The sequence below is a fragment of the Cervus elaphus genome, chromosome 14 (assembly GCF_910594005.1).
Source record: "Cervus elaphus chromosome 14, mCerEla1.1, whole genome shotgun sequence".
Lineage (NCBI taxonomy): Eukaryota > Metazoa > Chordata > Mammalia > Artiodactyla > Cervidae > Cervus > Cervus elaphus.
Window position 1 is genome coordinate 45,376,979 of NC_057828.1, and position 13,905 is coordinate 45,390,883.

A 13,905-nucleotide genomic window follows, 5' to 3' on the forward strand; every position below is an offset into this window, starting at 1 on the left:
TAACTCAGAGAGCATCATAAAAAGATACCAGTAAACTAATCTCCTTAAAGAATTCATATAAGATGTTAGGAGGATAAATTTTACTTACAGTCTTCTAAAACTACACATGCTAATTGATTCAGCTGGTTAAAACACTGATTTGAAAAGAGTACAGAGGACAGTTTATAACTATTTCAGATGAGAAAAACAGCAAATTAATACAAGAAATTTTTAACCAAACTACTTCCCTTTAGCTATGCAATCATCCTAAGAGAAAAGAAAGTACTGAGTGACCAAAAGAAGAAACAAATGTACCTTGTAATTCCATCTTTGATGTAATAAAGCAGGCACTCGGACATTAGAGGGTCCTCATTGAGGTTAACAAGATGTGGTGTCTGCAAAAGGTTAGACACGATCAGCATGGAGCAAGCAGCACTGAGAGGGCTGCCAGTGACAGGGGCACAGAGGAGGCTGGATGGCTCCTTAGATTACCAGAGTGCCTAGAAGCAGGACTTCTTTCATTCTTAGTTGCAATTCCATGATAAACAGAAATAACTCTCTTCAGGCCTTCCCAAACCACACTAATGCATTCTATTTAAAAACATGAGCTCTGGGATAAAGAACAATATCCCATTCTTAATAAGGTCAAAGCATGGAGAACACAATGGAAAAATCAGAACAGGCTGATTCTCTGGGGGGGAAAAAAAAACATAACTTTTTACAACACTTGAAGAGTGTTCAAAATTCTTGATGAGCAGCAGAATTTGCCACTCTTAATATTCTACTTTGACATACTGATTATTTTGAGTTGTTACACAATAGCACAGGCAGGGAGAGGCTTCCTCTGAATCCCCTTTCCTGCCTAAACACAGATTGTCCAAAAGGAACTTAGAAATCCCCTCCTGGAGTCTTAACAACCAGGAGAGAAAAACAGAAGTTGACACCACACCAAACAAACTTTGTCACATCTCCCATCTACTCTTCAAAGGGCCCCTTCATCTTTTCCCAAAAGCCAATTACCCTCCCCTGAGAGGCCTATTTCCTGTCCCTTTCCCTATTAAAATGGCATTTAAGCCAGAATTCTAAATCATCTTGGGGAGTTACTCATTTTTCCATGGGGTTCTCCCATGTATACATGAGGTACACATGTTTAAATAAACTTTTTTTTCCTCTGGTTAATCTGTCTTTTATTCTCATTCAAGGATTCAGAAGGGTAGAGGAAAAATTATTTTTCATCCCCTACAACTGCCAAAAAATATGTAATTTTTCATTTACATCATAAAAATGTCCCCACATCCCCTGTCATTTCCCTCTATAATTTTTATCAGTTCTTCCATGGTCCCAGTTATTGTCTTTAGTTGTCAGTCTGTATCTTAAAGAAGAAATTAAAATTACTGATACTCAATAACACATCTTGTAAAATCCACTTCATCTAACTCATGTTTCTAAAATCTTTTAAAAACCAATCTTCTTTATCTTAAACAAGAATTAAAAATCACTGACATTCAATAACACATCTTATAAAATCCTCTTCATCTAACTCTTAATGTTTCTAAAATCTTTTAAAAACCAACCTTTTTTGGTGAAAATACCCCACTGGGATCCAAAAATAAGTCACATGGTCTTGGGGTCAAAATCTACTCAAGATACAGTGCCAGCAAATGTGGAAAGATGAAAGCAGAGTCAGATGAGCAGGTTAAGAAAAGGGAGTGCAAAAGATCATTTAAAAGAAATTTAGGAAAACCTCTACATTTTTCCAACTAACATGTCTCTATAGCTGGTTTGAGAAAGTCAAAACCCTCTTGGGCAGCATTCTTTAAAACCAAGCAGGGCACTGGCCTAAGGAAACTAGAACCTCAAGAACAGGTTTTCATTTTTTCTCTTGCCTGAAGAGTACTTTCTCCTAGTTCTTTTGAGATATGAATGACAAAGTCTACATATATTTAGGTTGTACAATGTGATTATAAAAGGTGTCAATTTGATACATATATGTGCAAGGATTACCAATCGAGTTAATACATCAGGAACAGGTTCTAAAACTATATTTGGATGTGGTTATGTGGAACTTCTTTCTTTCCTGAAGAAGTCTAGAAAGTTAAAGCAAGTAAGAAAAAGCTCTGGAAACAGATATCTCAGTTTGGAATTCTGTGTTGTTTATAACACAGTACTTATTCGAGTTATTTAAGTTGTTACAAAAATTTTCCTCACTGTTCTTAACACTAAAAGATGTTAAAATACATGCAAAGGCACAGTCTAAATTTTATTAAGCCTATAACTGCTAAAAACTCTAAAACCACAAATAATATATCTGAATAAAATAGTGTCTTACTGAAGGAAAAATCATTAAATTGTGAAAATCACTGACCTTTGGCAATATAGAAGTATAAAATACTGTTACTATTGTTCCAGGTGTATAGCACATATCTAAAATGTCTTTAAATCAATCTTCTTTGATGAAAATAATACAGCAGAATTTATTTAAAAAAAAAGAAAAACCTAACCAAAAATATCCTAACAAAAACCACGGGAGTATCTCATATCAAATAAAACAAAAGTACCAACTGAAAATTCTATACCCTGTTGTTCTACGCTAACCTAGAGAGACCGCCATCAGACCCTTGCATGAAGAGTTTAAATATACAGTAGCCAATCTGAAGTCATTTGAAATGAAAGACCATTTGTTATCAGTATAATTTTATGCTTTGTACATCAGTATATGTTCTATTATTAATAGATAAATAAGCACACAAAATAACCATTCCATGATAGCTTCCCAGTGTCTATGAATAACTAAGAAGCAACTTAGTTAAAAAAAAACAAACTTGTTTTTCTAATTAGCTAAAAGGTATCTACTACTTAACAACTATCATTAGGTAAGTAAGTAGGAGGGTAACTACTGGAGTCATTAAAAAAAAATGAGAAGGGAGCAGAGGAGGCTAGAAGGATGAGCACAGAAACTGCTTTACTCAGGACAACGGCTATCACACCAAGTGGAGAAGCAAATTGAAGCGGTATTTTTCTACACAAACCTGAACAGCTGAAATTGCTTCCAAAGAGTTATAATTCAGGGTTGCTGGCACCTGTGGGGAAATCTATATAGAAAGAGTAGCCAAACTGAGGCAAGATGTGCTAGGTTAGGCTAGGAATTTAAGAGAAAGCAACCATTAAGATGAGTAAACACACTGAATAATGACCAAAAGTTACAAATTTACTGCCTTGGATCTTATTTCTATAAACAGTAAACATTTCTGAAAGCAGTTTAGAAACAGGTTGGCCTTGTAGTGTAAGATGAAATAAAAAATATCAGAAATTAAGCCATGTCTCAAGGTTTAAAAGAAAAGGAAGAAGAGGAGCCAGCCCTGAAAGACATGAAGTACCTGCAGGACCGAGGCAAACAAAGCGTCTCAGTTTGGTTCACTTTCACAACACTGTTTCCTACCTTTTTAGGAGAGAAAACCCCAAGGGTTCCTCCATCTTCCCGAATGGCAACTCCCATCTCAGCCAACAAGGCTTCTCTAGAAAGAGCAATAAGCATATCAGAATCACAGTACTAAAATGATAAGTAAATCAGTCTGACATGAATTGGAAGGTAAAGCAAGCAAAGCAAAAACAATTATCTATGTTTAAAGTCAGTAATACAAATGTGAAAGAATCTACTTAGCCCTTCATCAAAGGGAAATTATCTTTAAGAGAAATAGTACATTCAAAGTAAATTATGTTCCTGTCTTATGTAAAGCTGTATTTACCCAAATAGGAACTTTGTCACATCTGATTTTGGAAGCAGAAAATGATTCATAAATAATATGCCTATTAATATTAAAAAAGGAAGAATGGAACATGCCCTGAAGGCAATACATCCCATTCAAGGAACCATCTCTTAAAAATCATCAAAAGCAGTCAGAAAGTAGCTCTGATAAAGGGAGTATTATCTATAACTGTGGTTTTCTCAAATGTCATGTTCCCATGCCTACCATCACATTGATTTAACAATTTTAGCTTAAAATCTCTACAATAAAGAAGAAAATTCTGTTTCATACATTCACTTTATCAACACATTAGCACTCACTTCTATCTCATCTTCCAGGAAGCAAGAAGAAACTAACATTAACTAAAATGTATATATTTTTAACACCTATTTTATTCTTATTATTTTTTGGCCATGCCACACAGCGTATGGGATACTATTTCCTCGACCAGGGACTCAATCCGTACTTTCTGCATTGGAAGCAGAGTCTTAACCTCTGGACCACCAGGGAAGTCCCTAAAATATCTATTTACTCCAACAGCAAAAGTATTATTTGAGGTCATGTTCATTCTTAGGGTAGAGAATCAGGAGGTTAAGATAGAATACAGATTTTAAAAATTGGCAACTGAAACTACTTAACCTCTTACTAAAGAGGTTTTAGGAAACGTCACTCTGAAAGACAATAATCAAAACAGGTTTTTTTCTCTGGGCCTTTATCAAAGGCAATCTTCTTGCAAATTAAGAATTCATTCCTCAGTATCTTCAATTTTTATATGGATCCCTAGCAACATGTAGTAGGTAACTAAGAACAAGACTGCCTAGAGAACATTCAAATATCTTAATTTCACTTCAGAGTGTGAATGTGGCCAGAAGTCTCACACAGGTTTTGTTTGTTGGTTCTGCATTTGGGGAGGAAAGGTTGTTTTTAACTTCTACTTTATCTTTTCTTACTATAAACGTAATCCAAATTCCCCAGATATTTTAGAAACATTCCAGAGTTTAACTTCCTGACCTCTCCATCCTGATGGCCTCTGTTTTACGCAGCTTCTCTTCCCAGGTTTCATTCAACTCAGCAATGATCTTCTCTGATTCCTAAGGAGAAAGTCCATAGTTATAGTGTCAGCGAGTCTTGTAAATTAACCTTCTGTGCCTAGGAAGGATGGCAAGAAGCAGATGATGCTCTCAGAAGATCTGAGGCAGAATCTAATGCAATGAGGTTTTTTTTTTTTCCCTCTTTTAATATGTAAAGAAAGAAATCAGTCCCTGATATATTAATTCCCTTTAAGTCTTAATAAAAATACCTTTACAGTGTAAGAGAGAGAAAGAGAGGGTGTATGTGTGTGTGTAGAAGAAAAGGTAATACTACATCTCCAAATGCAAAGCACTATTTCTAACAGCTACATCTACAAAAGAATAAAGCTCTCTAAGGTATTCATTGATTTTTGTTTCACTATAATTTCACCACAACACTGAAGGTGTTTAGAATATGCTCCACTAAAATGTGATATCTTGGCACACTGAGTATTTTAATACTAGTGATTTAAGAAATGGTACAAGTAGGAAGGAATCTCTGACCTCCTGAAGCTAGTCCTAAGACCCTCATGAGATGTAACCTTCCTACCCCTGGAGGAATGCAGCATCCTTATTTCTAGAAGACGAAGGAACACTAAGAAGTATCTGAACAGACAAACCTTGATAAGTCTCCCCAGGTTGCTACAGATATTGTTTTATTGTGCTTCACTTTATTGCACTTCACATGTAAGGCGTTTTTTACAAACTGAAAGTCTGTGGCAACCCTGCATGTAGCAAGTCTATTGGTGCCATTTTTCCAACAGCATTTGCTCACTTCATGTCTATCACACTTTGATGATTCTTGCAATATTCCAAACATTTTCACTGTTACTACATTTGCTATGGTGACAGGCAATCAGTAATCTTTGATGTCACTACTCCAATTTGCTGAAGGTTCAGATGACAACATTTGTTAGTAATAAAACATTTTTCAATTAAGGTATGCACATAGTTTTTTTAGACATAAAGCTAGAGCACACTTAGCAGACTACAGTATAGTGTGAAGTTAAATTTTATATGCACTGGGAAAGAAAAAATTCATGTGACTCACTTTATTGTGCTATTTGCTTTACTGCTGAGCTCTGGAAGTAAAGCAGCAATCTCTCTGTGGTGCCAATACTCTTAGCTCCCCTTCCCCTTGTTCTATCACACTTTTCTACCACTTTTCACACTTTACCAAGTGTGTATGTTAGTCGCTCAGTCACGTCCAACTCTTTGCAAACCCATGGACCATAGAGCCTTGCCAGGCTCCTCTGTCCATGCAATTCTCCAGGAAAGAATACAGGACTGGGTTGCCATTTCCTTCTCGAGGGGGATCTTCCCAACCCAAGGAACAAACCCAGGTCTCTTTCATTGCAGGCAGATTCTTTACTGTCTGAGTGACCAGGGAAGCCCTAGCATAAAAATGCTCACGTTTAACACTTCTTTGGGTCTTCATTTCCTTATGAAGTCATTTCCATGTCACACAGTTGTTGATGTTTAGTCACTAAGTCATGTCTGACTCTTCTGTGACTTCATGGACAGTATCCCACCAGGGTCTTCTGTCCGTGGGATTTCCCAGGCAAGAATACTTGAGTATGTTGCCATTTCCTTCTCCTGGGGATCCTCCCAACCCAGGGATCAAACCTGCATCTCCTGCATTTGGCAGGAGGATTCTTTACCATTGAGCTACATCATGTAAACAAATACTAAATAAATTTGTAGGATTTCACTTGTTAATCTGCCTTTTGTTACAGAAGCCCCAGCCAAGAACCTAAAAGGGTAAAAGAAATTTTTCCTCCCCTTCAACACAATACCCCCTTGAACACAGCCCAATTCCCAATATAGAAAGGGTTCATATTAATCTCATCTGAAGGCATGCAGCCACTAGCGAGACAATTTTCCATCTCCAGCTGAGTGTTTATTATGTGCCAGAAACATAAGAACTAAAACATGTTTCCTAATTTCAAGGAGCTTACTGTATACTAGGGAGAGAAAGAAATAACCATTATTCATTCATTCAGTAATCATATATAACCTCATTACATGCCAAGCCCTGTTCTAGGTAACTAAAGATACAGTAGGGAACAAAATTCCTACCTCTCATGAGATTTATATTCCAGAAGAGAGACTGAGATAATCAATCCATTTTAATCATAAGTCGAGTTTATAGAATGCCAGACTGTGATAAGAGCTTTGTAGAAAAATAAAGAAAAGAGAGAATATAGGGGGAGAAAGCAATCTGCAGTGGGGCTGTCAGAACTGGGCTCATTGATGAGGTTCTACACGAGCAGACGGGTGTGTGAGGGGATGGGTGGGAAATGTCTAGCATTTTCCAGGAACAACAGCAAAGCTAGAGCAGCATGTTGCAGGACTGTGATGGGAATGGCAGGAGAACAGCAGGCAGTGTGCTCAGTGTTGGAACTGAAGTGCTCACAGGTCTGCCGGAAGGTGGATGAGTCAAGGCCGAGTGATACTCATACTGTGAATGAAGGACAAGCAGGAAATGTTCGGGCCAAAAAAAAAAAAAACTGGAGGAAGAAGGGACATCAAAAAGGGAGATGAGCACATGCAAAAAGCAGGAGAAAATGCTAGCATGGATACAAAATTAGAAACTCAGATGATGATGATGATAATGATGATAAGATAACAGTAGTGGTAGTGATTCAGGATGAGAAGTCTTCATAGTTCAAAAGATATTTCAAATTCATTTAACAGGCTATTTTATGAAGCCTCTGTGATTCCCCCAACATATCTATTAATAATTGTTGCTCAGTCACTCAGTTGTGTCTGACTGCAAACCCATGCACTGCAGCATGCCAGGCTTCCCTGTCCTTTACCATCTCTCAGAGCTTGCTCAAACTCATGTCCATTGAGTCGGTGATGCCTTCCAACCATCCTGTCCTCTGTCATCCCCTTCTCCTCCTGCCTTCAATCTTTCCCAGCATCAGGGTATTTTCCAATGAGTTGGCTCTTCACATCAGGTGGTTAAAGTAATGGAGCTTCAACTTCAGTATCAGTCCTTCCAATGAATATTCAGGGTTGATTTCCTTTAGCATTGACTGCTTTGATCTCCTTGCAGTCCAAGGGACTCTTCTCCAACAACACAGTTTAAAAACATCAATTCTTCAGCACTCAGCCTTCTTTATGGCCCAACTCTCACATCCATACACGATTACTGGAAAAACCATAGCTTTGACTATATGGACCTTGGTCGGCAAAGTAATGTCTCTGCTTTTTAATATGCTGTCTAGGTTCATCACAGCTTTTCTTCCAAGAAGGAAGCGTCTTTTAATTTCATGGCAGCAGTCACCATCCACAGTGATTTTGGAGCCCAAGAAAATAAACTCTCTCACTGTTTCCACTGTTTTCCCATTTATTTGTCATGAAGTGATGGAACTGGATGCCATGATCTTAAGGTTGTCTGAATGTTGAGTTTTAAGACAGCTTTTTCACCCTCCTCTTCCACCTTCATAAAGCAGTTATAAAGAACTTCCTTCTTCACTTCTGCCATAAGGGTGGCGTCATCTACATAACTGAGATTATTGATATTTCTCCCGGAAAACTTGATTCCAGCTTGTGCTTCATCCAGCCCAGCATTTCACATGATGTACTGACTCTGAATATAAGTTAAATAAGCAGGGTGACAATATATAGCCTTGACGTACTCCTTTCCCCAATTCTGAACCAGTCCGTTGTTCCATGACTGGTTCTAACTGTTGTTTCTTGACCTGCATACAGGTTTCTCAAGAGGCAGGTAACATGGTCTGGTATTCCCATCTCTTTGAGAATTTTCCCCAGTTTGCTGTGATCCACGCAGTCAAAGGCTTTAGCATAGTTAATGAAGCAGAAGTACATGTTTTTCTGGAATTCTCTTGCCTCTTCTATGATCCAAGAGATGTTGGCAATTTGATCTCTGGTTCCTCTGCCTTTTCTAAATCCAGCTTGAACATCTGGAAGTTTTCAGCTCACATACTGTTGAAGCCTAGCTTAAAGGATTTTGAGCATTACCTGCTAGATGTGAAATGAGCACAACTGTATGGTAGTTTGAACACTGCCTTTCTTTGGGACTGGAATAAAAACTGACTTCTTCCAGTCCTGTGGACACTGCTGAGTTTCCCGAATTTGCTGGCATATTGAGTGCAACATTTCACAGCATTATCTTTTAGGATTTGAAATAGCTCAACTGGAATTCCATCACCTCCACTAGCTTTGTTCATAGAGATGCTTCCTAAGGCCCACTTGACTTCACATTCCAGGATGTCCGGCTCTAGGTAAGTGATCACACCATCAAGTTTATCTGGGTCATTAAGATCTCTTTTGTATAGTTCTTCTGTTTATTCTTGCCACCTTTTCTTAATATCTTGTTTCTCTTAGGCCCATACCGTTTTTGTCTTTTATTGCACCCATCTTTGCATGAAATGTTCCCTTGGTATCTCTGATTTTCTTGAAGAGATCTCTAGTCTTTCCCATTCTATTGTTTTCCTCTATTTTCTGCATTGATCACTGAGGACGCTTTCTTATCTCTCCTTGCTATCCTTTGGAACTCTGCATTCAGATGGGTGTATCTTTCCTTTTCTCCTTTGCTTTTTGCCTCTCTTCTTTTCTCAGCTATTTGTAAGGCCTCCTCAGACAACCATTTTGCCTTTTTGCATTTCTTTTTCTTGGGGATGGTCTTGACCACAGCCTCCTGTACAATGTCACGAACCTCCATCCATAGTTCTTCAGGCACTCTGTCTATCAGAAATAATCCCTTGAATCTATTTCTCACTTCCAGTGTATAATTGTAAGGGATTTGATTTAGGCCATACCTGAATGGCCTAGTGGTTTTCCCTGCTTTCTTCAGTTTAAGTCTGAATTTTGCAATAAGGAGCTCATGATCTGAGCCACAGTCAGCTTCTGCTCTTGTTTTTGCTAACCATATAGAGCTTCTCCATCTTTGACTGCAAAGAATACGATCAATCTGATTTTGCTATTGACCATCTGATGATGGTCGTCTCTTGTGTTGTTGGAAGAGAGTGTTTGCTATGACCAGCACATTCTCTAGACAAAACTGTTAGCCTTTGCCCTGTTTCATTTTGTATTCCAAGGCGAAACTTGCCTGTTACTTCAGGTATCTCTTGACTTTCTACTTTTGCATTCCAGTCCCATATGATGAAAAGGACATCTTTTTCTGGTGTTAATTCTAGAAGGTCTAGTAGGTTTTCATAGAGCTGTTCAACTTCAGCTTCTTCCGCATTAGTGGTTGGGGCATAGACGTGGATTACTGTGATACTGAATGATTTGCCTTGGAAACAAACAGAGATCATTCTGTAGTTTTTGAGACTACACCCAAGTACTGGCAATTTGATCTCTGCCAAGTACTGGCAATTTTGAACTCTTCTGTGGACTATGAAGGCTACTCCATTTCCTCCAAGGAATTTTGCCCACAGTAGTAGCTATAATGGTCATCTGAATTAAATTCACCCATTCTGGCAAATGTAGTGTAGTTAATATAGATGACTATTAATATAGTTAATGTAGAAGAGTAGAATAGTTAATGTAGAGAAGTATTAATATCTACATAGAAAGAAACTAGGAAGATTTACTACAATAACACCCTAAGGCACCTGGCACTTGTTTTCTGGAATGAGGAAGCGAGCATGGTAAAAGCCCAGAGTAAAGACTCATGGAGGTGGGATGCATGAGACAAGTGCTCGGGCCTGGTGCACTGGGAAGACCCAGAGGAATCGGGTGGAGAGGGAGGTGGGAGGGGGGATTGGGATGGGGAATACATGTAAATCTATGGCTGATTCATATCAATGTATGACAAAACCCACTGAAATGTTGTGAAGTAATTAGCCTCCAACTAATTAAAAAAAAAAAAAAAAGACTCATGGAAGCAACTGCAAAAGCAAAAGAGTACAGGAGCCAGAAGAAACACAGGAGGGCATGACGAGGAGGGTGATGATAACCGTGGAGGAGGAGCAACAACGAACAAAGAACAAAACTTACAACACTCAGAAAAGGCCTGGGCATCAGGGAGGTAGAAAGAAAGGGGGACATGCAGGAGGTACTCAGAAACGAGTCTGTTACAAAGTGCAAGAAGCTACAGCCAGCCTACAGTGGAAGGCAGGAGGGCAGAGACAAAAATCACCTGAACTGGCTCTCATTAACCCCCTGAACACACTCACAGGCTGAAAGACTAGAATAGCTACCTGACGGCATCTCTACAGTCCTCCAACAGGAATGAATAATCTGCAGTGCAAAGACCACCCCACAGCCAATCGAGGAACCACAAGCCACCACAGAGGGCCGGCAGCCAAGAAAGGCACACAATGCTGAAAGAGGACGGGCAGGAAAGGAAGGGTACCAAGTACCAAGTGGTCAACAGCCTCTCTAACTCACCACCAAAGTTAGTCAGTAGCTCAAACAGGGGAGCATTAATGCTTCTGCAAATGACTGTCAAAGGGCAAATACAATACAAGCAGGCTTCATAACCTGTAAGAGTTTCAGGCTTATTAAAGAGAGTTGGATAGAAACCTTCACATTAAGTGGCAACTTCAAAAACAAAGGCACAGGATAACACAATGCCCAAACCACAGCACCTGCACTAAGGGCTTATTTTATATACTGTGGTCCACAAGCCACAGTGATGTCAGTTATAAAATACAAACTGATCCATGAGATGCTTGAAATACATATTTTTTCTGACTGGTTATTTTTAGAGAAGGAGCATGTCAGAGCTGAGGTTTATCTGGCTCTGTTAAAGCTACTCTTCTGATATTTTGGGGCGACTGTAAACTCACCCCTAGGAAGCGAGTTACTGTCTAGGAATCCTCTTACCATCTTGCTGCCAACTCTGGTGTGACCTCTCTAATTTTACTCACTACCTGGAGGGTAAGTCAGAATAAGACCTCCTTGTAGAAAAGAGATTTAAGGAGCAAGCTAACGAAGGTACTACCTTCATTCTTTCATTACAGCTTCAAGCTACACTTTTATGTCTTCTAGAAAGTTATTTTTTTTAAACTCTGAGGAAACAATGTTGAGTGTCATTTAGCAAAACTTCAGCCCTGGAAAAAGTCCCTTATTCCACAGACATTCTAGAAACACAGAGAAACTAAGTGACTATCCTCAGGCCACACTTCTCCCAGAGCTAAGTCTATGGCTGCATTTCCTGTGTGTTCTTCTTCCAACTAAGGCAGAATCCACAGGCTTTACATAAGATATTCTATGAGATAGCTCACCATAAATTAAGAAAGAGTGAGGAATATTCTTTTTTCAAGGCTAAATGACAAACCTAGTATAAATGAAACAGAGATGCCAAGAGGATGGTAGCTTCCAGTCTGAGTCACCAATTCATTCTGCAGGCAGGCCTAGCACATGGGGGTCCAGCACTGCCTATAACTTATTCTAGAAGCAAATTTAAGATTAACCTGAATTGGAATTCATGCTTTAGAAATGAGGAGTCAAGGAGACACTCTTCAAAGGTCTTTTTCCTATAGGTACTGTACATTAAAAAATCGTGAAAAAACAGAGTGACATCGGGAACATTTTTTAAGCTTGCAGGCATGCTGGGCTCAGGCATCTTTTACCTTTGATCTCACATCATGTCTGTCTGGCTATCTGCACAGCATTGGCTATTAAGTCAGTTCATAATGCTGAACACAAATAAATCTTCATCGTGATCAGTTAAGATGGCGGACAAGTCCACAGAATAAGTCAGAAACATTTTCCCAGAAAAAAAATATATAGTTTAGATTGAGATATTTAAATAGTTAAATGCTTACTACATGGAACATTCCTTGAAACCATCAGATAAGTTTTACTGTACTGAATGCAGCCTGCTTCGTGAGTGAGCAGCTCCAAGCGTGGGGCCCTTGGGCTGCCGAGAACAGCATTTACCCTTGCGTGCTTCTGTAATGGATATCTGTGGATATTTATAGTCTAAAAGCCTAAGCAATGGCACTCACAGTGCTGACACTGATGCCAGACTAATAAACACCAGAGGCACCACCTAGTAGCTATTGCTACATATTTAAAACCTTCTTAAGCCGGAATCCAAGTCAAGGATACAACATTTCAACTCACTCTGAGGTGCAGCTAAAAACAGAAAGCAGTTACATTTTACTCTCTTTGCCAAAGATGTGCAGAGGGCCCAGGGTATTTATGATGGGTAACCTCAGTCTCTTCCACATGGAAACAGGACATTCAATGAATGAAGCAATAGTAATGCCCTGTGTAAAAGTATTCCACCAACTGATCCTTTTTTTAAAAAGTCAAAAGTATAGAGAAACAAAGGGACATAAAATGTTAGGAAAATGAATGACCCTCCTGTATTACTGTTTTCCATTACAGTATTTTTCTCCTACAGTGTCATGTCTTAGGAATGCCATTCCTTCACATTCAGAACAGTGAAACAGTCTCCAAAATGAGAAATCTGCAAGCATTTCTATCGTACAACCACTGCCTTGCCCTGTGAACACAGGATGTCATCTGCCTGCAGCATCAAAATGCAGGTCTGCTGACATGGAATTCTCACCAATCAAAAACTAGTAGCAGAACTAAGGTGCTTACACTACTACCATGCTGCATTAAAAAACAAGACTGAATGCAAAACCATAAAGAAACTATTTTCTAAAGCTAGTAAAATCATTTAGATTGGTTTAAAGGAGAATTAAAACAGAGAAAATTATTTCTGCTAAAAATAATAATACAGTTCTGTTTTGGGTGGGAAGCAGAGAGGCTGGAGAGAGGGTTCCTTGAAAAAAGGCAGTGTAATTCCCTAGAAACTAGGCGGAAGATACTGGGTGACCTAACAGTTAAAGCATCTGGTCCACATCTTGACTCCTAACATTCAACATTATTTTCAGTTGGTTCCATTTAGCAGTTGGGAAGAATTTTTTTCATACATCAAGAAGTGTTTAAGGAAGTGTAATCTCATTTGTACATTAAGGTAAGAATCAAATAGTAAGACTCCAAATTCCCAAAGAAAAATGACATTTTATAATAAATGACAGATTCCATTTTTCCCTTCCACAGAATCCCTGCATGTTGCCACTGGCCTGAAGAGAACCCTACACAGAAACTTTGTCACTGACACCTATTGTGATAAAATACAGAAACAAAAAGCAATTCTTGCATAGGCCTTC

The 13,905-nt window shown here is 38.7% G+C and overlaps 1 protein-coding gene across 7 annotated transcripts in view; it reads right to left on the reverse strand.

Moving 5' to 3' along the window:
* The window catches only part of KIF1B (kinesin family member 1B), a 150,803-nt gene that overhangs the window by 74,433 nt on the left and 62,465 nt on the right, over positions 1-13,905 (reverse strand). For all 7 annotated transcript variants that reach the window (XM_043922955.1, XM_043922953.1, XM_043922952.1 and 4 more), the window contains 3 exons: positions 4,737-4,816; positions 3,419-3,494; positions 295-374 (listed from right to left, as the gene is read on the reverse strand). In XM_043922955.1, coding sequence (XP_043778890.1) covers positions 295-374; positions 3,419-3,494; positions 4,737-4,816 — 236 coding nt within the window. The remainder of the gene's footprint in view (positions 1-294; positions 375-3,418; positions 3,495-4,736; positions 4,817-13,905) is intronic.